Source organism: Typopeltis vanoorti, chromosome 7, assembly GCF_054136105.1.
Source record: "Typopeltis vanoorti isolate ZY-2024b chromosome 7, IOZ_Tvanoo_1.0, whole genome shotgun sequence".
In the NCBI taxonomy this organism is placed as follows: domain Eukaryota; kingdom Metazoa; phylum Arthropoda; class Arachnida; order Uropygi; family Thelyphonidae; genus Typopeltis; species Typopeltis vanoorti.
In genome coordinates, this window is record NC_143555.1 from 123,518,421 (window position 1) to 123,543,040 (window position 24,620).

General features: G+C 35.3%; 1 protein-coding gene across 1 annotated transcript in view; it reads left to right on the forward strand.

Moving 5' to 3' along the window:
• The window catches only part of Vps8 (vacuolar protein sorting 8), a 519,719-nt gene that overhangs the window by 96,243 nt on the left and 398,856 nt on the right, over positions 1–24,620 (forward strand). Inside the window, exons 6-8 of the mRNA XM_090395104.1 lie at positions 6,434–6,558; positions 16,719–16,805; positions 16,935–17,002. Coding sequence (XP_090251230.1) covers positions 6,434–6,558; positions 16,719–16,805; positions 16,935–17,002 — 280 coding nt within the window. The remainder of the gene's footprint in view (positions 1–6,433; positions 6,559–16,718; positions 16,806–16,934; positions 17,003–24,620) is intronic.

Below are 24,620 nucleotides of genomic sequence, written 5' to 3' on the forward strand. Positions count from 1 at the left end.
GAAATTGGTGTTGTGATAGGATACCATGCTGCAGGCCTATCTGTTCAGCAAATTAGGGCAAATATGGTATCACTGATTGTTGACCTGGACCAATCCAGGTCAACAATCAGTAATACTGTACTAAGATGGAAGCACAGAGGGTCACCTGCAAGTGCTACCTGCAGTGAACAACCCACCACACTCACCGATCATGAATGTAGGGTGCTATGAAGGATAATAGGTAAAAACTGCAATTCGTCAGCTGACATGTTGAATGTGGAGTTCTGGACATTGACTGGAACATGAATCTGCACAAAACCATTAAAAACAGACTTACAACATGGGTTTCCATGGTAGGACCATAATATGCAACCCCCCCCCCCCACATTATCCTAACCAACATGCAGTATTGTCTTAAGTACTGCATGTTGGTTAGGATAATGTGGGCAAATATGGTATCACGTTAAGCACTGTGATAAGAGTATACAGTGGGACATAGAAGCTTGGAAAGCTATGTTGTGAAGCAACAAATCATGCTACATTCTCTACCAAGCAGATGGATGGGTGTGGCAGATGCCCTGTGAATGTCTCTTATCACAGTGCTTAACCCCAACCATGAAATCTGGAGGTGGCTATGCTCCCGGTTTTATCGCAGACCTCTTTTTGTGGTGCCATGAACATTGAACTCCGAGAGATATCTGAACATTATGGACAATGCAATGCTTCCTATTTTGTGGCATTTCTATGGAACTGACCACTGTCTCTTTCAACAAGGCAATGTACCATTTCATAAGGCTGCTGCTGTTGCATGGTTTGTGGACATGAATATCTCACCATACTTGCTTCCACAGGGTCATCTCAACCCTATTGAACATCTGTCAGATAAATTGAAGCATCGGGTGAGGTCAAGCGATGTCTGTCCCACAACAGTATAGGACCTCATTACATGCCTACAGGAAGAATGGTCCAAAATTTCCCATTGATTACTATTGTATGTCCTATAGGATTGCCATAGTCATTGCAGCAAAAAGAGGTCCTACTTATTAAGGTGGGTGCCATGACTGTTTGTTACATTATGGTGTCCGTTGACTTCTTTCCAAGCAGTGTGTGTGTGTGTGTGTGTATACACACCGCATTAAAATAACTAGCACCATACTGTGGTAAAAAATAAATAAAAATAATTTAAATAATAATTAATAACATCAGCCATTCAGAAAATTCCTATTCCCATTAAACGGCTATAGTTAGTTTTTCCACTTTGTATTAATGTATTCACTTACAACTTGGTCCTGTTAATCCTTTGACCGACCTCATCATCAATTTCCTGATATGTACCATTGAGGGGTGTTCAGGCTACTATGACAGTACTACATGATTAAGTTTACATGATTATTAATCTCCTATTCACAATTTTTTTTCCAAATTAGTGTATTACTTATCAGCACTCCAATATTGTCATATCTAACAATTTGTGTTTCTAAGGTACTTCTGACTGAAACAGTCCACTTAGACCTCGGTCTTCATCTAGGTGGATATTTCATGCTATTTTGGCATCAAATTCCTTTTTGCTAACCTTTCCTCTGCTAGTCTGTTTAAGGTGACCATACCACCTTAGATTAGCTCTGCGTGCACATTCTCGAATGCTAACAATGCCAAGTTTCTTTCTAATATCTTCATTTCTAATATGATTCTGCCATTGATTCCAGCTGTTCATTCCCCTAGTTTTTCTCAGAACCCTCTTATCTGTAGTTTCTAGGTGTTTGATTGAGTGCTTTGTTTGTACATTTGTACACCAACTCTTAGATCCATAACTTAAAATTAGTTTGAACTATCTTGTATACTGATAGTTCGGTGTTTTGACTAATTTCTCTCTTATTCCATATAAATTTATTCAGCTGGCTACCGACTTTGCTTATTCTGTTATCTATTTCCACATTTAACTTGTCATCTTCACTAAAAACTGTGCCTAAATAGCTGAAATATTTTACTTGGTCTATAGGCTCTCCTTTTAGAATGCAGTTGATGTTCATTGTTTCTGCCTGTTTTTGTAATTTTGGTCTTTTTATTGCTGATTTGACTGACTTATGTATTTAGCCTAGAGTCCTTAAAAAAAAAAACCTTGGTTCTCCTGTTGATCTTTCTGTATTGAAGTTACCTTGTATGCTTTCAGGGCTTTCTAGTAGCCAATAGCTTATGTAATCTTCATTATGTTGATGATACATTCATTTTACCACACAGCCCCCCAAACCTTAAGTACATTGCTTTGCCATTTTAACAGACAACACAAGCACATTCAATTCACAAAAGAAACTGGCAGGGGGGGGGGCTTACTGTGATAGAATACACTCATAACTTGCCTTCTGTTAGGTTGGCTGTCATTTAGCATATATTGCAAAACCTGTGCATGCCAATTAGTTACAAATTGACTTTGTGCAAATTAGACTCCTATCACTACCCAATATGAAAACTAGGGATAATAAATGCACTCAAAAAGAGAGTCATAACAATTTGTTCAAATGAAAGTGAACTGAAAACAGTATTACAGTGAATTAATTTGCCTTTTCATATAATAAAAAGAAATTTGATAATATACGGAACACAAAGATAATATACCAAAACGATGATTTCAGTCAACTTATTTCTATTTCTTATATTAAAGGTCTGTTTGAAAAAAATAGGTGGAAAATTAAAGAAGTGCAAAACATCAAAACTACCTTTAAACCTATAAAATTCAAGCATTTATTCAATGTATCCAAGGACTGCTCCCCCCCCCATCCATGTCCAAGAGCATACCAAATTAAATATGCATGTAACCTTTCAACTGTCAGCACAGCAGATATCAGAAAAGAAAAATGCTAAAACCATATCTGTTAAATCCACTCTGGGAAAACAGACATTTCCAATCATGTTTAAAGAGGCAAAATTTAAAGTGGCATGTGAGACCTTTTTGAAACAACTTGATTTGAACAAGAATCTCAAAATATCTAAGTTTTGATCAACAGATCACAACTTGGATATTTTGAGTCATCCTCAGATTGCTTAGAATACCAACCTACTTTAAAAATAATAAAAATCAGAAATAATAAAGATTACATTAGATATTGGTTACTTGAAAGTAGACAGTATGCAATGTATACAAAATTGTATACAAAAGTCTACAGTGGCTATATGAACAAAGAATTAACCAATATTTAGATAAAAATAAAACGAAATGAAGAAATAGAAATCGAATGGCTTAATATAAAATCAATACTAAATACAGCAGCAAATGAAAGCTTAGAAAAGACCAAAAAATTCAATAATAATAAAAAAAGAAGATATGGGATGATACAATCAAAGAAATAATCAAAATGAAAAAAAGAAGCATATCATAAATGGTTAAGCTGTAAAATATTAGAAGATGAAATAGAATATAAAAGAATAAGAGCCATAGCTAAAAGTGAAGTCAGAAAAAGACATAGAGAATCATGGAACAAATTTATTTCTAATTTAGAACATGATTTATATAAAACAAGTCCCAATATATATATGCTTTTGAAACATTTAAGTGCAGATACTAAAGAAAGTGTAAAATTAAACACCGAATTGAAATTAGAGGAATTTTTAAATTTCTATACAGAATTGTGGACAGATAAATATTTTAAAAAAGATAAGTGGCAAACATTTAATGAAAATGAAAAGGAAATAACTAAAGAATTAGAAATCAGTCTAAAATAAACAAGAAATGGAAAATCACCTGGAGAAGATAAGTTAGGTTCAGAATTTCATAAATATGCAGGACTAAGGTTCAAAGAAAGACTCTAATTATTTTTAAATAAAATCTATTCAACAAGTAACCAACCAATAGAATGGGGAAAAAAGCAATAGTGATCCCTATCTTTACAAAAGATAGTAGAGATGACAAAACATTATAGAGGTATAAGTATTCGAAATTCTTGTTACAAAATATATAGCAGAATTTTAAATAACAAATGAATAAAATATTCTGAAAGCTTTATTTTAGAAGTACAAAATGGATTTAGAAAAGGATGATCATGTATAGAGACCCAGCCTTTTGCCTAAAATGAATAATTGAGAAAAGAGGAGAATATAATTTAGAAACACATATTACATTTATTGACTTTGAAAAAGCATTTGATAAAATTTAAAAGCATTTTTTATTTAACATATTAAAAGAAAGACAAATACAAAATAATATTCCAATAGCTATCATAAGTGTATATAAAAATAATCAAATACAAATAAGATTAAATCATGAGCTATTATATACGAGAGAGATAAACCAAGGAGTCCGACAGGGATGTCCCCTTTTGACAACTCTTTTTAATATTTATCTAAACGAAATAAGAATAAAATGGAATAAAACTTTCTGTCACTGTATTAAACTTTTTCCTACTGTGAACTTAAACACTCTCCTTTTTGCCGATGACCAAATAATAATTACATATTCTGAAGATAACTTACAGAAAGATATTTTAAATTTAAATGAAATAGCCAAAGATTATGGTATGATAATATCAAATAATATCAACAGAAAAATCAAATCGATGACCTTTAAAGGACAAGATCCAGTAAGAACTAAAATAGTAATAGATAACAAGATTTTAGAACAGGTGAATTCATTTAACTATCTAGGATGTATGATTACATATGAAAAAGATGTAAACTTAAAAATTGCAAAATATTTTTAAAATATTCAAATTTTTTAAAAATTATATTTTTAAATAATTTAAAATATACAATAGAAACTCATTAAACATGCGTAACGTGTTACAGAAGTAAAAAAAAAACCTAATAATTATTTTACACAATTTTGTATGACAATTTCCCATACTTTAGGAATAGTGAGAACGTCATTGCGGTTTAAATTTGGTCTGTGTAGTAGGGCTTCAGAGAGCGGAGTTCAGAGAGCAGTAGACATAGCAAATGGTAGGTGGGGGGAGAAGGGAAGGACAGAGAGATTTGTATTGTAGCTTGTGATTTTAAACTCCAATATATTTCCTTGTATGTTACAAGACAAGAGAAGACCAGTTAACAACATGCAGAACATGAATCACAAGATGAGTCATGTTATGGGCTTACTTGTGTCTCCATCACAGTCGAGCTAACAGAAGAATGCACTGCTAGAGTTCAAAGGGAAACAATGGATAACTTTTGTAATTTAAATGCAAGGCTATTATTGCAAAAAAAAAAAATGAACAGTTACTGTTAAGTACATCACAACTTTTTAGGAACTAGCATGCAATCAGAATGGTTAAGATTTTGATGGTATTGTGAAGTTTTATAGGTTTCAAGAAACAGACATTCAAATTTAAATATACTGAAATGAAGAATCTTGGTTTGATTCCAACTCTGTCTAGTATTAGTAGTATGGTAAGCAAGACCAGACAGACATCTTGGATTCCAATCTTAGCAGAATGTCCAGAATAAAATAGTCAAACATGAACTTGATAAATACCAAGCAAGCGATGGGGAGGTGAAAGAGATGGTAATTTAATCTTTGGTGGATAATAGAAAAGAAGACATTTTCCAAAGTGGCTTGAAGGTGGTCCAGTTTATAAATGTTTGAATTTTGAATGTTGTTAACCAGTGGGATGAAATGTGTTGAAGGTTAATAAATTCAGTTTTTCTGTATATGTGCCAGCCATTATAAAAATATAATAAGCTACAAACTAATAATTACTAACCTCTGTGATGTATAACAGTTGGGTATATGTAGCATCCAACTTAGGCAAGATTGAACTTTTAAGTGAAATTAACAAACATCGTGTCTTACTGTGATCTGTCCATTTGAAACTGATACTCTCATTATTAGACATTGTGTTATACCATTGATAATGACCTTTAAAATATCAAAATATTTCTCATAATGAAGAATTTTTATACATAAGCTATTTCAGTTTTAATTTTTAATTATATATAATGCTTACAACCTTTTACATAAGGTATGTAAAACTTGTGTTTCCATAAAACACCATTTTTGTACATAAATTTTAAAAAATTGTACTGATTACTTTTGTTGAATTTCTAACAATGTTCAGAATACTTATACATTCTGAACATTTTTTGAATGGTGATTATATTGCATTGAATCATTAACCTTTTATATACTTTCCTTGCTGTTGCTTGTATTTTGTTTTGCATTAAAATTTTTCAACAGAATATTTTTTTAATCAGGTATATCAAATTCAGATCACTCATAGGCTAATAATTTTCTTAACATTTCAGTTTTATCCTGGAATTTGGCATTTAACAAAGCAAAATTAATTGTGATTTGAAAAAGAAAAAAAAAATAAATAAACCAGATCCACTTCCAAGTTTGAGTCACCTAATTGCAACTACTTTGCAGGTGTTTAATTCTGCAGATTTTATTAATCATTAATAATAATATGGCATTTCATTAACTAATTCACATACCTTAGAAGTAATTTATTTGCTTGTAATGATTTTTCAGATCCACAACAAGTGTTAAAATGGTGTTTAGGTAATACAGGTTATGGAGAAGAATATGGTTCAGTGTCTTCACTTGGTTTTAATGCCGATTCTAGTCGTCTTCTCTGTGGTTACAGTAAAGGACATGTATGTACAGAATCTGCTGATTTCTTTAATGTAACATAAATATCGCTGCAACAATTTTAATGGTGTATATGAACTATTATAATAGTGACATTATTATCTTATACTGTTACAATTTATTATAAAGCAGTTCAAATTATAAAGCTAGATCATTCATCCCAGAGGTTGTTTAAGCATGCTGCAGCCACATGCAGCTTGAGAGCATGCTAAAACATGACGAATTTCTAAGTTGATAAATGATTTTTTAATCCTCATTTTAAAGTAAGTTTCGCAACTTACAGATGTAACAAAAATTATATATGACTTATTCGAAAACTCCATTATATTTTATCCAGTGTTATATGGACGTTGTCGGTGAGATAGACCGTTAACTACATTCAAAAGATGAATCAAAATAATGCATTGTGAATCATGTGTATATTAGCTTGTGTCTTGTGCAGCTGAAGTATATGATATTAGACTATCAGAGTTCTAAGGAACAATTGTAGTAAGTTGCATTGATTAAAAAATAATAATTAATAAAAATATATTAATTAAAAAAACATATGTACAATTAATAGTGATCACTTCCCAAAACTTGGATATTGGCATACAGTCTGATCCGTTTTCAGGTTTGAATGAATTCTTAGCGTTTCACATGTTTCAAGGAAAAGACGATCGAATTTGAACTTGTGTGGAGTAAAGAAGTTTTGTCTCATTCCAAAGAACTCTGTGCCTAGCATCAGTAGCATGAGAAGTGAGGTTACACTTGTCAGGTTCCAAATATGTAATATAGTCTTGACGTTCTTCAAACCTAATCAAGGCAGAACGGCCAGTCTGTCCAAAATGGGGAAGATGAAATGAGCAGGTATTTGATAGACACCTGGCTTTGTTGATGGTAAGAAGAAAGACAGTTTCCGAGCTGGTTTGAAGGAAGCATATGGATTAAATTTACAAAGAATCTTTGCTATTTGTTCCAAGGTTCCTTTAAGGTAGAGTATTGAAATTCTTTTCTATATCAGATTGTAGTCTGGTAATTTCAGTAATTTTTTGAATGGTAGTTTTGTTGACTGAAGACCTAACAAATAGTAGATCAGTTTAGAAAAAAACCAAAAGTTGTTGATGGACAGCTAGTAATAATACAAACTTAATTTGTGCAGTACTATCATAGTATCCTGTATATCCCTAAGAGTAGGTATGACAAAATAATAATAATAATTATTATTATTATTACAACACCTCCAGGGAGTCCAAAGACTCATTGATGGAGGGCACCTACTCTGCAACTCTTTCTCCACCCAATTCTCTAACTACGATCATCATCTACACCAACGCCATCTACCGCCCACCACCACCACTAGTATTTTCAGAGATGATCACAAACATCCATGCCCATGGTGGGATTCGAACCCATGGTCTTTTGGCTGGAGAGCATATATGCTAACCATGTGGCAAACCCAGACCGGCTAATGATAAATTAAGAATTTTGAAGGGAAAAACAATTTTTTTTTTTTTTTAATATTTTTTCAGTGAGAGAGAGGATATGAAAGTTGTTGGAAGAAGCAAAAATGAAGAGTAATAAAGTAAAAAAAAGATTGTGAGTCTGTTACTTTGGTATCCTTGAACAGAATTGAGAAGGGCAGTGATTGTCAATGAGAAGATTCTGTAGGAGGAATGGTGTGCAGTTTATAGATGTGTGGAATGAATTTGACAGATGAAAGGACCTGCATATGCTTGATTGACTGCACTTGAATGGTTTTTGGAGTTAAATGCTTGGAGAAAGTGTACACTGATAAGTTGGAAGTGCAAAACCAGTGAAAGTAGAGATATTAAGGGGGTGCTTAAGGGTCAAAGCTATATAACTGGGAGACTTCCACTTAGTCTTTTAAGGGATGCAGAGAACCGACCAGAGCTGCTGATCTGATGTCCAATCATCATCTTGTGGTGCAGCTGTTAGGTATCTACCAGATACTGATCGAATGAGGGTAGGCTGGCAATTTGGGATTTCCTGACCAAATTGTATGTTTATTGGCTTAAACCACAATGTAAAATGATGGTATATCGTGACAGAATATCCTACTGGCTGGTGCATAGCCCAGTTAAACAAGGCCCCATTGTTTGTTCTTAAGACCCTTTTGACCCTTAAGCTGTGAAACCCTATTTTCATTCCTAGAAAGCATAAAAATGATAAAAATATCATATTAATAGTTTAAGGCTTGTTGTGTCTGTTAGATAGTATTCGACATAATAACATTTAATTATTGTAAATTTATTATTATTATTATTAATAGAGACATCCAGGGAGTCAGGGACTCATCGAGAGAGAGGCCACATGCTACACACTAGCTATCATAATTGTTCTTGAATTCATTCACACTGCTTGTGTGCACAACATCGAATGTCAATTCATTCTAATCATGCACCTCTACATGAGAGAAAAATTAGCCCTCACTCCCATCTTAGTGGCATTCATTCTCAGCTTCCAAGGATGCCCTCTTGTCCTTTCCCACTCTTCATAAATTGAAAAATTCCATCAACTGACTGAAATCCTCTATGACCCTTTCAGAAGTTTGTAAGTCTCAATCATATCACCCCCTCTTTCTCCTGTTTGCTGGTGTCTGCAGTCTACAATTTCTCAATCTTTCTTCATAATCAGTATTCCGCAATCCTGATATCATTATTAAGACTCTCCGTTACGCTCTCTACTGTATCAGAATCGCAACAGAAACCAGGACAATGCAATAACCCAAATGAGGTCTTATCAAGACCTTATAAAGATGCAAAATGACTTCCTTATCTTTACATATCAAGATTCGTTTCAGCATTGCCATTATTCTTTGAGTTGTAAATACAACTGGAGCTGTATTTACAACTCTGGACTCCCTGGAGATCCCTAGCCTCAACAGTTTCTATTAGCGTAATCCCACCAATATATTATTATTATTACTATTAGATGATATCTCCAGGGAGTCCAGACTCATCAAGGGAAGGCACCTACTTTACAACTGTCTCCACCACTCAATCCACCAATCCAATGAACTGCAACTACACCAACCTTATCTACTGCCCATCACCACCACCACTACTATTTTCACAATCACAAACATCCAATGTGATATTGGATATCTAATCATGCCAAAGTGCATGAATTTACTGACATTGAACTTCCATTTTCCCATGCCCACAATTCCAGCTTATTCAAATCATTCTGTAAGTATTGCACATCAGCAGTATTCCTGATTACCCTACCAATCTTTGCATCATCAGCAAATAACTGTTGCTTATCAAATCTTTCCCAATATCATTAATGTACAGATTGAATAACAGTGGACCAAGCACTGATCCTTGTGGTACACCACTCGTTATTTTTTTTTTTTTTTAATTTAAATTTTTTTTTTTAAATTAATCTTTGTCCTGGTTATGGGCAGCACTACCCTTACATCATATCCAGACTTGATATAGGCCTAAGCCTTTACAAGTGTTTTACCCTATGCCTGTTCTAGTTATCATTGTAGTCATTCTCTGATAGCAACACCATGCCACCAGTATGCCCTGTAGGGCCCCTCAAGGAAAGAACTTTTATATCCTTCTGCATAAGCCCAAGCTGTTTTAAGCCATTATAACTATCTGCGGCAACTTGGGATTTAGCCAACCAAATTGTATTCTTATTGGTTAAACCAAAATAAAAAATGATGGTACAATATGACAAAATTTCATGCCATCTGGGGCGTCGCCCGGTTAAACAAGGCCCCCCATTGTTTTCGCCAGGGAACCAGGGCGAACAGCTAAAAGTCAGCTACTGGAACAAATCTGGAAACAAACCCCAACTCAACATCACAAGAGTTAAAGATCGGTACTATCAACATAAGAAGCCTGAATGGCAAAGAAATGGAGCTGGGTGAGGAATTAGATAAGTACCAGATCGATATAATAGGGTGACTGAAACAAAAAAGACAAAAACTGATGAGATCTTTCTGAGCAATAAATACAAAATGTTATATTCAGGCAATGACAATCAAGGAAAAGAAGGAGTAGCCATAGTATTCAACACAAAATACGAGGCTAATCTTTTTGAATGGCATTCAGTCTCAAGTAGAGTAATGTGGGCAAATATGAGAATGGGGAACTGGACAATGAGATTATTTGTGCCTATGGTACCACAGAAGGTTCTACTAAGGTAGAAGTGGAGGAATTTTTTGAGGCTTTAGAGAAAGCAACTGACACAATGAAAAAGGAAAAGTTGGACCTTGTTAAGGATCTAAATAGCAGAGTAGGAAATGATTGTGAGACATACAAAAATATTTTGGGAAAATTTGGAGAAAAGAGCAAAGTTAATAATAATGGCAAATATCTGTTGGATTTCTGCTCAGGACATGGACTGGTTATTACTAACACCATATTCCAACATAAAAATGTGCGCAAATTCCCATGGAGAGAAGAGGCAAGGAATAAGAAAAGTCTCATTGATTATGTTATTGTTGATAGTGATGTTTTCTCCCTGGTGCAGGACACCAGAGTGTACAGAGGATTTGAAATTGGAAGTGATCACTATTTAGTCTTGGGCAGGATAAAATTGAATTTCATATCGAAAAGAATGACATGTAAGAAAGTTTTAAAGCGAATAAAAGTTGAGCAGCTCTCAGATGTGAACTGTAGACTAAAATACACAAAGATTATTGAAGAAAAAATGAAAGAGTTTGAGAACAGGAATCAAACCTTGGAGATTCAGTGGCAAACTGAAGAAAACATTGATTGATTCTGCCAGAGAGGCATGTGGTGAGGTCATGCAAGGATAAAAAAAATCAGAACTCCCTGGTGGACACAGGAAGTTAAAGAGGCAGTGAAGGAAAAGAAGAAAGCATATCAAAAATTCCTGTCAAATAAGTCAGCCTGTGTTCTTAGAGAATACAGAGACAAATGCAAGATTGCTAAACACTGTGTAAAACTAGCTAAACAAAAGTCATGGGAGGACTTTGGCAAGAATATAGAAAATAAATATCAAGAAGGTGGGAAAATATTCTGGAGGTTGTTCAAGAAACTTAGGAATGGAGGAAAGGGTGCTATAAAAGGAGTTAGAGATGATAAAGGTGACATGAAAACAGGAGAAAAAGATATCCTTGAAGTATGGAGTAATTACTTTGAAAAACTGCTAAATGAAACAAGCAGTGATGACAGCACAGTGGTAAAAAACACTGACCAGGCAAGCAGTCAGGAATACATATCCATACTTGAAGTAGAAAAAGCCATCAAAGGCTTGAAATGTGGAAAGACAGCAGGAGTAGATGATATTCGACCAGAAATGCTGTAGTATGGTGGTATAAGAGTCTCACAGTGGCTGCACTGCATAGTTCAGAAAGCCTGGACAGAGGGACTATTTCCCGATGATTGGAGTAGAGCTCTCATAGTACCCATATATAAAAAGAGAAATAAAACTGAATGTGAGAATTAGAGATATTTCCCTACTGAGTGTTCTTGGCAAGATCTATGCAAGTATACTTGAGAAACGGTTGAGAAGAATTGTGGAAGAAAAGCTTGGTGAAGAACAAGCTGGATTCAGGCCAAATAAAGGCTGTCAGGATCAGATCTTCACTTTACGACAAATAGTTGAGAAAGCATGGGAATATAACAAAGATCTGTATTTAAGTTTTGTCGATTTGGAAAAGGCATATGACAAGGTGCCAAGAGAGAAGCTATTCAATATGCTACATATGTTATACACTCAATATGTTATATGGTGTCAATGGGGCATTATATCAAGCAATACTTAGTCTTTATTTGAGTTGTAAGTCAGCAGTTAGAATTGAAGGAAGTACAGGAAGATGGTTTAATGTTAAATCTGGTGTGAGACAAGTATGTACAATATCCCCTCTGTTATTCGTTATCTATATGGATCACATTATGAAGGAAAGTGGTAATAAACATGATATCAAAATTGGAGATGTTAATGTCAAGATCTTTGCTTTATGCGGATGATGTTATACTTCTAAATAAATCCGCTACAAGTCTGCAAGATTCTCTGACTAAATTGAATAGCTGTTGTAATAGATATGATATGATGGTCAGCAATAGAAAGGCAAAGACAATGAAAATAGGCAGAATCATTGAAAATGTCAACTGTGTTGTGAATGGAGAACCTCTGGAACAAGTAAAACATTTCAGCTACTTAGGCACGATTTTTACTGAAGATGGTAAATTAAATATAGAAATAGTCAACAGAATCAGCAAAGCTGGTATGGTGGGGAGTCAATTGAATAAATTCATATGGAATTAGAGAGAAATTAGTGGGAACACTAAATTAGCTGTATACAAGACAGTGTTCAAACCAGTTTTAACTTATGGATCTGAGAGCTGGGTCAGAAGTAAAACACCTTGACCAACGACTAGAGACCGCAGATATGAGTCCTGAGAAAGATTATAGGCGTGAACAGGTGGCATCAATGGCAATATCATATTAAAAACGAGGATATTAGGAAAGAACTTGACATTGTCAACATCCAGGAATGCGTTATCAGAGCTAATCTCAGAAGGCATGGTCGCTTAAACAGAATGGGCGAAGAAAGATTAGCAAAACAAGTGTTCTCTGCCAGGTTGGCAGCAAAACGACCAAGAGGAAGACCAAGATGTAGGTGGATTGATACTGTACAAAGTGCCTTAGACGATAGAAATATAAGATCTGATAATGTTGGAGTATTGATATAACAGACTGATTTGGAGGAAAATTGTAGATAGGAAGTTAGTAATGATGTAATTTTTTTCATGTAGTACTATCATATCCTGTACACCCCTTGAGGGTACATGGCAGGAATTTGATGATGATAACTATCTGCACTCCATATGCCATGTAAAGAGATGGTGGCGCTGGTAAACTTAGGAGTTGCCCCATGCTCCCTTATCTTACTAACTAGATCTTGGTTATTTTTTATAATAGTTTACTTTATTATTATGGCTATAGGCTAGTGGGTGCCCTGTTCCCGCCACCTGGGCATCAACTACCCAATTGTCACAATCTCTTTTAATCACTAAGTCTGGCTTACGCAAACCCGCGGAGGTCCTATTATGTGGTTCCACCGCAGTCTCCCAACCTTTGTTCTTAAAGCGGTTGTTCAGAATGGAGACCACGGCATCATGCCTCCGCACGCGGACCCCATGGGTGCGGAAGCAACACTGGGCTATATGAGACAATGTCTCACTGTAGTGGCAGCCAGCCCTACAGTTGGAGTCGTCAATACCCCATCGAGCTGTGCGGGCTCAAGTAGGCATGGCATTGATCCTTGTCCTGATAAGGTCAATATACTCGTCGAACCCAGCCTTCCTCCCATCCCTTACCCAATCATGCTGGGGAGGCACCAGATATGATTCTTTTAAAGGAGCACCATCCACAGAACAGTGCAACACTGATGCTCACCCTCTTGTGTTCTGCAGGTGCTGACTCGATTAAAGTATCTTGAACAGGGCTGGTTGTGGGAGTACTAGGGGACATCCATGGAAACTGGGCAAAAGTGTGGTTAGTAAAGGTGTTAGAGCTGGGTTCTTTACTTTTAGAGTAGTGAATGAGTGGAATGCGCTCCCTGAGTCTGTGGTGGATGCTGTGACAGTGAATGAGTTTAAGGCGAGGTATGATAGATACTGTATGAATGTCGAATAGTTGTGATGAATATGATTTGGGGCCTCCTTCGATGAGTCTAATGACTCCCTGGAGTTGCCCATAATAATAATAATAATAATGGGACCAGCCTTTAGCCTGCCTAACGTCTTCTTGTATTAATGGGCTATAGAAAGCTTCTCTGCAGATGGGGGAAGAAGATAGTTCTAACTGCGTGATTCTTGACAGTTGCAGGCGTGGGATCAGAACCCCCAGCCCACCATCCTTCATCCTCGCATGGAAATATGCAGTACGAGTGTCAGGCAGCAGTCGGAGCCATGATCTCAAGGCTGAACGGATAGCCCTGTCCATTCGGGACAGTACCGAGATGTATGTCCTACCACCAACTTGTGGTGAAAACAAGGTAGGAGATAGTGGGAAAGGAGAAACAGTCATTGATGGGGCTTGAGAGGAGCTTTCCTCGAAGCGATTCCAGCTTCTAGGATAGAAGAGACAGAAGACCTTCCTTTTGGGGTGAACATGATACCGAGATATCTTCACTCTCCAGGATGGTCAAAACATGCAACGGCCTCCCGTGCAGGGAAAAACTCTATAGTCTTGACCTTAAGCTTCTTGTCACAACCAGAGGGGACAAGAGCTAAAGAGCAGGACTTCTCTACATTAATAGAAAGGCCTCGAATAGAGAAGAAGTCAACTGCCCAGTCAAGGAGTTCCTGCAAGCCTATCTTAGTAGAGGGTACAAGAATAAGATCATCCGCAAAGGCCATAGCATTAAAGGAAGAAGCCCCTAGAGAGTAGCCTATATGGCTAGGAAGAGAGTGAAGAAACTCATCTGTGACACAGTTAAAGAAAAGGGGAGATAGAGGATCACCCTGGCGAACATCCCGCATGTGGGAATAGAAGTTGCACGGGACCCTGTAATGATAGTGATCGAGCTACCCAAGTATGACTCCATAACATAGGAAAGAAAGGGTTCTGGACATCCAGCAATAGACAGCACTCGAAGGAGAGCAGGAAGGGAGATGCTATCAAAGGCCTTTTGGAGATCCAGCAACGCCATATATAGAGGCTTAAGGTGGCGTCGGGAATCAGAGAGAAGAGAAGAAAGAAGATGTATATTCTCGGCACAGCCGTGCGAAGGGACAAAAGCTCTCTGTCTATAATCATGCTGTATATGTTGCTGAAGTCGTTTAACTAATATTTTATGATAGAGTCTAAGTAACACAGGGGAGATGGTAATAGGTCTAAAGTCTGATGCACAGCTTGAAGTTTCTTTCTTCGGAATGAAGATAGTTCTTGAAGCACGTAAGTATGGTGGTATTACTTTTCTGGAAAGGAGAATGTCCACTAAGTCTTGAAGAATCTTCCGAAGCCTAGATGCAGGAAAGTCATCAGGTCCGGAGGCAGAGAAATTGGATGGAAGAGCTGCTTTAATCTCCTGGATGGAGACAGGCTAGTATATTGAAGGGCATGAATGGACCTCAATATCGTAGGTTGGTCATCATAATCGGGAAAGTGTGGAGGTGGAGCAGAAAAGACTGTACTCCAGAATTTAACAAAATCATCATGTGAGTGGAAAATGTTTAAGCTGCGCTGCTCTAGAACACCTTCCTTACAAATGTTCCCTAAGCTGGCATTGCTTAATGTGTATACCTACTTTCTGATCAACAGGTTGCAGATTCAAGTCCCACCATGGGCATGAATGTTTGTAATTGTTCTTTAGATGGGGATAAATTTCATCATCCAGTGTTAGACTACTATCCCACTTATTGCAGGGCTGAAGTGGCTTAAAAATTTGATGAAATATGTAACTTTGTTTGGTCTAGAGCAAGGTTTTTGGATTATGTAAAAAATAAATAAATAAAAAGAAAAAAAAATTCCTTAGCTAATGTACTATCGGTTTACAACTTTTAGTACTATAGATTTACAACCTTTCGTGGGTAGAAGACACATAAAATTCCTACAACTTTCAGCTTTTAGAAAAACAGTAACAATAGATTCCTTCTCTATTAACTCTACTCATGCATGCTACTAATATAGTATACATTCTGAAACCTTTACCAGATGAGATTTATATTAAAAGAAATGCATGCCACTAATATAGTATACATTTTGAAACTTTTAACAGATGAGATTGATATTAAAAGAAATAATAATAAAATATCATGTAACTTCTAAGATCAGCCTGACTTTCCATTTTATGCTCACTTCAAATTGCCAGTGGATTCTTTGAAATACTGCTAGATTTTGAAGGTTGAAATAACCTGCTTTAATCAGTATTCTGTAGTGAAGGGTAGCTGAGTTTTTAGAAATCTCTTTCTCTTCCCCTTTCACTTTTCTGATATAGACCTCATTATCAACAAATCATAGTGTTGTCATTGCATTAAATTTCATCTTTATGCCAACTAAAATAGTTAATGCATTATTATAGTGTTTGTAAACTTGTTTCTAACCTTTTAATCTAATATAATGGAGAACAGAGAATTTTCTCTTATGATGATAATAATAATTTGAATATTAATTTTGGCATGAACTACTTCAGCCATAATAGTCATTTATGTAGATATACTTTGTTTTGCAGATAATTATGTGGGATATTAATGCTGGAAAATTGCTTCGTACTATTTTTGATGCTCATCCACCTCATACTGCAGTTCTACACATAAAGGTAAACTTGCATCTTACTGAAAAGGCTGTTTATGTGCTGCCGATTTTTTAGTATTTTCTTTAGATCTACATGTTTTTCATTTTTCGTACTGGTAACCTTATTTGTAAATTATTTATGAATCTGTTTCAGTTTACAGATGACCCAACACTAGCCTTATGTAGTGACAGTGGTGGATCTGTGTTTGAATTGAATTTCAAGTAAGTTTGCAAAATTCTAATTTTAATGTTTGCATATAAATATTTAGCAAAAATTAATGCAGAGGTATGGTTCTGATTTTTTAAATACATTCATACATATATGAACCACTATGCTCATTCATTAATGACAATACCCTTTGGTTGGTAAAATTTGGGATTGAATCCTTCAAAGGTGTGAAGAACCTTTATAAAGGCTTTCCAACTGAAGTGAGTTAGCCAATCTCATATAGAAATGACAGCTTTTTCTTCCAGGAATCCAGGTTTTTAATTGCACAATTCAGACAAACCAACTTATTTGGAATATGTGTGATTGACAGACTTGAAGACCATCTAAACAGACTTAAATGTTCAGTGAATGCATTAAGTTTTCTTTGAAGCCAGTTTATTTCGTTGAACTGAATCATATAAGGGGAACATAAATGCACACATTGAGTTGGTATATTATTTTCACACACTAGTTTACTTCCACACACCTCCTGGTGGAAACTATATATTGGACTTGCACGAATTATCTGAAAGGGCTTTTAAAAAATGTGAGTTATAAAAATTTTACTTATGCAGTGTATGTTACCTGTATGCCACCTTAACAGTGGTCATCTTCAAGGGAGACTGTGGTGCACGCATGCACCTTTCTTACTAATAAACGTAGATGTGCTGTGTTTATATTCGTACAGTTGATGTTTGGCAAAACATCAACTGTACGAATTTCTGGTAAAAAGGAACAAGTGAAGAAAGTGAACCAATGCATAAACACACACCAAAATTGATCTAGTTCTGAAAAAATTGTTAAAAAGTATTATTATTATTACATGACACCTCCAAGTAGTCTGAGGACTTATTGCAGGAGGGCACTCTATTCTGCTACACACATCTCATTGTCTCCCCTACTACTACTTAATTCTCCAGTAGTATACAACGACACTACCATCAATGCCATCTATCACCCATCCAGGGGCGCACCGGCAATATGTGCAATGTGTGCGACGAGCACAGGTGCCAGGATAGTAAAGGTGCCAAAGATTTCAGGCGAGGAGGAAGTACTTTAAAAAAATATTATTCATTAATTATATCAAAATAAATTACATTTTTGTTTAAATTTTAATTATATTTTATAGATTTGTCTTAAACAAATTATTATAATCACTTATTTGTTATTATTCCTTAAGATCTTATTTTATTCTGATCCTAGTTCTAACAAGGTTTAGCGTAAACAGGTAAAAACTTGAACTTGTGTGAGTTTACTGTTTACAGGATGATGCACGTTTGAATTTGTTTAATCTTGTTGACACTCGCATTTGCTCTAAACATTATTATTATTATTATTATTATTCGTGACACCTCCAAGGAGTCTGAAGACTCATCGCGGGAGGACGCTTATTGTACAACTCTCCATCTTCACGACTACACCGAACCTCTACTACCAATCATCTACATCAGCGCCATCTACTGCACACCATAGCTAGTATTTTTTGTCTGTAAATTGCATGTGTTCTGAAGGGCCCGATTTGTCTGTATGCGGGATGAAAAACCTGAGTTTCCAGGAGAAAAAACCCTGCTACCTCCGTATGAGATCAGCTAACTCACCTTCGATTGAAAAAGTCCATATAAAGAATATATATAATAAACATATATAAGAAAATCTGCTGCAGTTTTTAACTTTATTCTATATTCTGCTGTTATCAGCAGAATATAGGCAACATCTTGCAATGTACCTGAATCATCATGAGAAAAATTTAAATCATTTGAACAATTACAAAAAATGGACAGAATTAATTACATCCTTAAAAATTTAAAACTTGTATTGATCCTTTGCAACAAACAATTTTAGATAATGAAAGTAATGTTGGTAATAAGTTATAAAAAGAATAATTTTTGCAGTACAGTTTTTAGGCAAACAAAATCTAGCTCTTCGTGTAAAAGTAATAAACTTTACGATCGCAACAATGGCAATTTTTTAAATTGCATTGAGATGTTTGAAAAGTTTGATCCTTTTATATCAAAACACACATGACGTGTAGCTAATGATTCTGACTTTAAAAATATGCCCTCCTATTTAGGAGATAAAATTTAAAATGAAATACTCATTTTATTGGCATCAAATATTAAAAATAACGTTTTTATAAAGTGTTTTTTTTATTGGGGGAGGGGTATAGGGGCACCAACTAAAGTTTTGCACACAGGTGCCTGACACTACTGGCGTGCCCCTGCACCCATCACCACCAACAACAACAGTATTTTTGACTGTAATTGTGTGTATTTCATGACCAATTTGTGCTTGTACCCAGGATTAAAAACCAGAGTTTCTGGGAGGAGAAGAATGATACTGAATATGAGAGTGGCTAACTCACCTTCAGTTGAAAAAGCCCATATAAAGATTCCTCTCATCTTTGATGAGAATAGAACTGAGGTCTTTCCAATCAAATGATGCAATGTTTTCTTCTGTTCTTCGAATTGTGCTACCATTATATGGTAGTACCTTATCTGATAATTATCTTTTAAAGCATTTTATAGCAGCTACATGATATGTCCTGTTGCACATTTGAAATTTTTGAAGTTGATTTTTGTGCTGCGGAAGGTATCAAAAATGTCTTACCATGAGTTACCCTTGCTATGTGTGCATGCAACACTCCTGAATGTGACGCTTTCATAACAATGCCTTCTTTATGAAAAAATTTAACACTGGTAAAGCCAGTAAATTTTTAATGTCAACATGAAGGTGGACGCAGCAATTGGAGAATGGGATGCAAATACCTCATGGTCTTAAAAATCTAAAAGAGAAATTAGATGATGTTCTTAGCCTGTTATTGAGAGCTTTTTTTTTTAAGAGGAGAAAGCAGCCACTGTTCAGTCATCTCTTGATAATTTTATATGGAAAGTTGAATGATCAAATTGAACTTTTTTTTCTCTATTTTCTCATGCTGTTTATACTTAATAAACAGTAATATAATAAACAATAAACTTTATTATATTACTTTGCATTGATAATTACATACTGAAATCTAATGTGTTTCTACATTGAAGTAACAGAAATAACCTAGAAAACATGTTAATGCACTACTGCATACCTACACTGTAAACACTTGAGCAATAAGGTATGATTAACAGGTTAGGTGTTAAATCTGAGTTGTGTAATTTTTGTGGAACATAGCTCTTATGTAAGTCATGGACTGTATGTACACATACATCTAATATATACACACACACACGTTAGAAGACTGATTTATTCGGTTTAGATACATGTTTTTTAGGGTTAAATGACTGGGAAACCGAGATAAGAAATAAAACAAATCTTAATGGCACGATTAGTTTTGTCTTCAAAAGACTTCTTCAGGTGCAAAAAAAAATAAAAGAAACAACTAATAAGAACTGTAAAAATAACTCTAAACAGTACAAAAAAGGTTAGCATATGCATTTCAACATTAATGCGTTAACATTTGTGTATTTAAAAACATTCTCTCTCTGACTTCGTTGTTGGGGTAAGCGTGTGCTCACAATCTCGTATAAGCCAATATTGTATAGCAGTGCAGTGACGGTCAGACAGGTTATAACTTAGGTTGTTATTGAGATGTATAGGATTGTGAATGATTTCTTTAGATTCTACTATTCTTCTCTCTAATTCATCAGAACAAGGGAAAATATTAGTAGACTTGTCCAATAGTATTGGATGGGTGTGGTTCTCTTCATTAGAATCTGCAAAAAAACAGAACATGGCTAGACAGAGCACCGGCTTTATATTCTCTGTTTATGTTTCTTATGTTTCTCTGTTGTTCCTCGATGCATAACTCAATGGATTTCTCCCTCTGGCCAAAGTATGGCTTTATCACAACCGCACCAAATCTGGTAGACATCAGGATACTTGAGATTGTTATACCCAGATTTAAGTCTGCTCAGTAAGGAGCAGAGTTTCTGTAGTCCGTATGTTGTACTTTCGAAGAACCTTGGCCAATTTGGGAGAGACAGAGCTGATGTAAGGTAGAGAAATGTTACCTATAACACTTGTTGTATCCTCATTATGGCGAGGGAGTGGATTAAATAGGAATTTGTTAATAGTTTTTTGTGAATAGCCATTCAGTTGAAATGTAGTCTGGAGGAAATTAAGTTCTTTGTTTAGTTCCTCCTTGTCATAAAGAAGGAAATGAGCCTGATGTCCAAGTGTTGAAATGATTACAAACTTTTGTAGGGGATAATGATGAGACTGAGTGTGGAGATATCTGTTCGTGTGGGTAGGTTTTCTGTAAATCAAAATCTTCAATTTCTCCACTGAACGGGTCAGTTTAACATTCAAAAAAGGAAGAGAACCATTAACTTCTAACTCAGCTATGAATTTGATGTTTGGATGTTGATTAATCAGATGGTCTAGGAAATTTTGAAGAGATTCATGGCCATGGTCCCAATCTAAAAAAATGTCATCTATGTATCTTTTCCAAATTCTAGGTTTTACAGGGAAGGAGGAGATAGCTTTCTCTTCAAAATCTTCAAGAAAATGTTTTTAAATACACAAATGTTAATTCATTAATGTTGAAATGCATATGTTAACCTTTTTTGTACTGTTTAGAGTTATTTCCTTTACAGTTCTTATTGGTTGTTTCTTTTAGTTTTGTACACCTGAAGAAGTCTGTTAAAGACAAAACTAGTTGTGCCATTAAAATTTGTTTTATTTCTTATCTCAGTTTCCCAGTCATTTAATCCTAAAAAACATGTACGTCAACCGAGTAAATCAGTCCTCTAACATCTCTAGTCCTTATGACGAGGCAACTCACTCAAACATCAGAGATTTCTAAAGGACCCTAAAGAGAATTGGCCTGAATATCAACAGGTTAGTGTTTTTAAAACGATGCAGATTCCATGTCCAAGTTTTATCTAGCTAGTAGGATTTACCATAGAGCGAAGTTGGATCTTCTCTCTGAGAGAATCTTTGACACCAAGCATACTTTGGCCTTCTTATTTGCTAAGAGAACTGTGTTATCTAATAACATTGAACATTCTCTAGAGAATGACACATGGAACCATCTTAATTAGATGAACGAATCTCAAGCTTCCTGAGTTCAAAATGAGAACAAACTAAAACTAATTAGAAAATTTGAATCTCTTAAACAGAAACAAGAAAACTTTATCTTCTAAATTACACCTTCACCCAGATGAAGTTGTCATCAACAAATTTAGTTATAACCTTTCTGCTGCTGAGAAAAATGTTCTCACTAAAGATCTCAATTTTGTTTTATCTATGAGATCAGTCCCAAAAGAATTATTAATTACTTATGAGAATCGAAAAAGTTGCTTCCTTCCTTCCCACCCAAAAAGCAAACCTACTCCATATGGAATCCATTTTCATTATTAACAACGCCAAACCTCCTATCAACAACATATCTTCGTTGGAATGGCAGGCTATTAAAAAACTACAAGATAACAAAGACATCATTATTCTCCCGGCAGATGAAGGAAATGCTATGGTTGTGCTCAGTTCTGAGGATTACCACAACGAGATGCTAGATTTGTTACAAACTGACACTTACTCGATCCTCGAAAGAGATCCTACATGCAAACTTCATAATCGCACAAACAATCTTTTGAGAACGATAACAGAATTCCCCAGGAACATACGTTTATCTCTTCATTCTCTCCATCCATTAATCCCTCGGTTATATAGATTACCTAAAATCCATAAAGAAAACATTCCTCTATGACCGATTGTCGAAGGGATTGATTCTCCAACCTATAACCTTTCCAATTTTCTTGCCAAATCTCTAAAATGTTTCTTCGGTAAGTCATAATCTTTTATTAAAATTCTGTGGATTTTGTCTCTAGCCTTAAATATATCACTATTAAGGAAGAAGAAATCATGGCCAGTTTTGACATAGTCAACTTATATACAAATGTTCCTACAGAAGTTCTATTGTTATTAAAAAATAAATTATCTAAGAAGATCATGGTCCTATTAATTCACTGTGTTCATTCAGGATATTTCAAGTATAGAAGTACTATCTACAAACAAAATTCTGGTCTACTTATGGGAAACCCTTTGTCACCAGTACTTGCTAACATCTATCTGAAGAGAAAGCTATCTCCTCCTTCTCTTTAAAACCTAGAATTTGAGAAAGATACATAGATGACATTTTTAATTTTGGGCCATGGCCATGAATCTCTTCAAAATTCCCTAGACCATATGAATAATCAATCTTTATTGAGGTCTCCCACTGATGAGACCTCAATAAAGGTCGAAACTGGTCTGGGTAGCGGCCCCTTGCCTTTAATACAAAGCATCATACATCTCCTCCAGGAGATGTGCTTTGCATTAAGGGTAAATATTAAGATTAGTGATTAGAGCTTATTCTATTTTTACCATGAGTTGCGTTGTTCTTGCACTATGTGCGGGATCAGCTAGACTTGCAGGTGCAAACTTGATTTGGTTGTGTGTTTGCTTACTTGGAAAATGGAGTAAAACCAGGTTTTAAAATAGCATGGTATCTTTAATATCCCCCACAAAAGTTTGTAATCATTTCAACACTTGGACATCAAGCTCGTTTCTTTCTTTATGACGAGGAGGAACTAAACAAAGAACTTAATTTCCTTCGGACTACATTTCAGCTGAATGGCTGTTCACAAAAAACTATTAATAAATTCCTATTTAATCCACTCCCTCGCCATAATGAGGATACAACAAGTGTTAAAGGTAACATTTCTCTACTTTACATCAGCTCTGTCTCTCCCAAATTGGCCAGGGTTCTTCGAAAGTACAACATACGGACTACAGAAACTCTGCTCCTTACTGAGCAAACCTAAATCTGGCTATAACAATCTCAAGTATCCTGATGTCTACCAGATTTGGTGCAGTTGTGATAAAGCCATACTTTGGCCAGAGAGAGAAATCCATTGAGCTATGCATCTAGGAACAACAGAGAAACATAAGTTACAGGAGAACACGAGCCAGTGCTCTCTCTAACCATGTTCTGTTTTCTGCAAATTCTAATGAAGAGAACTACACCCATCCAGTACTATGGGACAAATCTACTAATATTTTCCCTTGTTCCGATGAATTAGAGAGAAGAATAGTAGAATCTAAAGAAATCATTCACAATCCTATACATCTCAATAACAACCTAAGTTATAACCTGTCTGACTGTCACTGCACTGCTATACAATATTGGCTTATACGAGATTGTGAGCACACGCTTACCCCAACAATGAAGTCAGAGAGAGAATGTTTTTAAATACACAAATGTTAACACATTAATGTTGAAATGCATATGCTAACCTTTTTTTGTACTGTTTAGAATTATTTCCTTTACAGTTCTTATTAGTTGTTTCTTTTATTTTTTTGCACCTAAAGTAATTTATTAAAGATGAAACTAGTCATGCCATTAAAATTTGTTTTAGTTCTTATCTCAGTTTCCCAATCATTTAATTCTAAAAAACATATACAGAGGATGATCGGCTAATGAACATAATCTGTTCAAAGACGATATTCGCTACCCGAATTGTTCATTAACCGATCATCGATTTACCATAATTTTTTATGGGAATTTGATTAATTCGTTCTGGACACCCAAAAAAATAAATAAAAAATTATGTAATTTCTTACTACGTTTATTTATAATAATACATATATTCACAGTCTTGC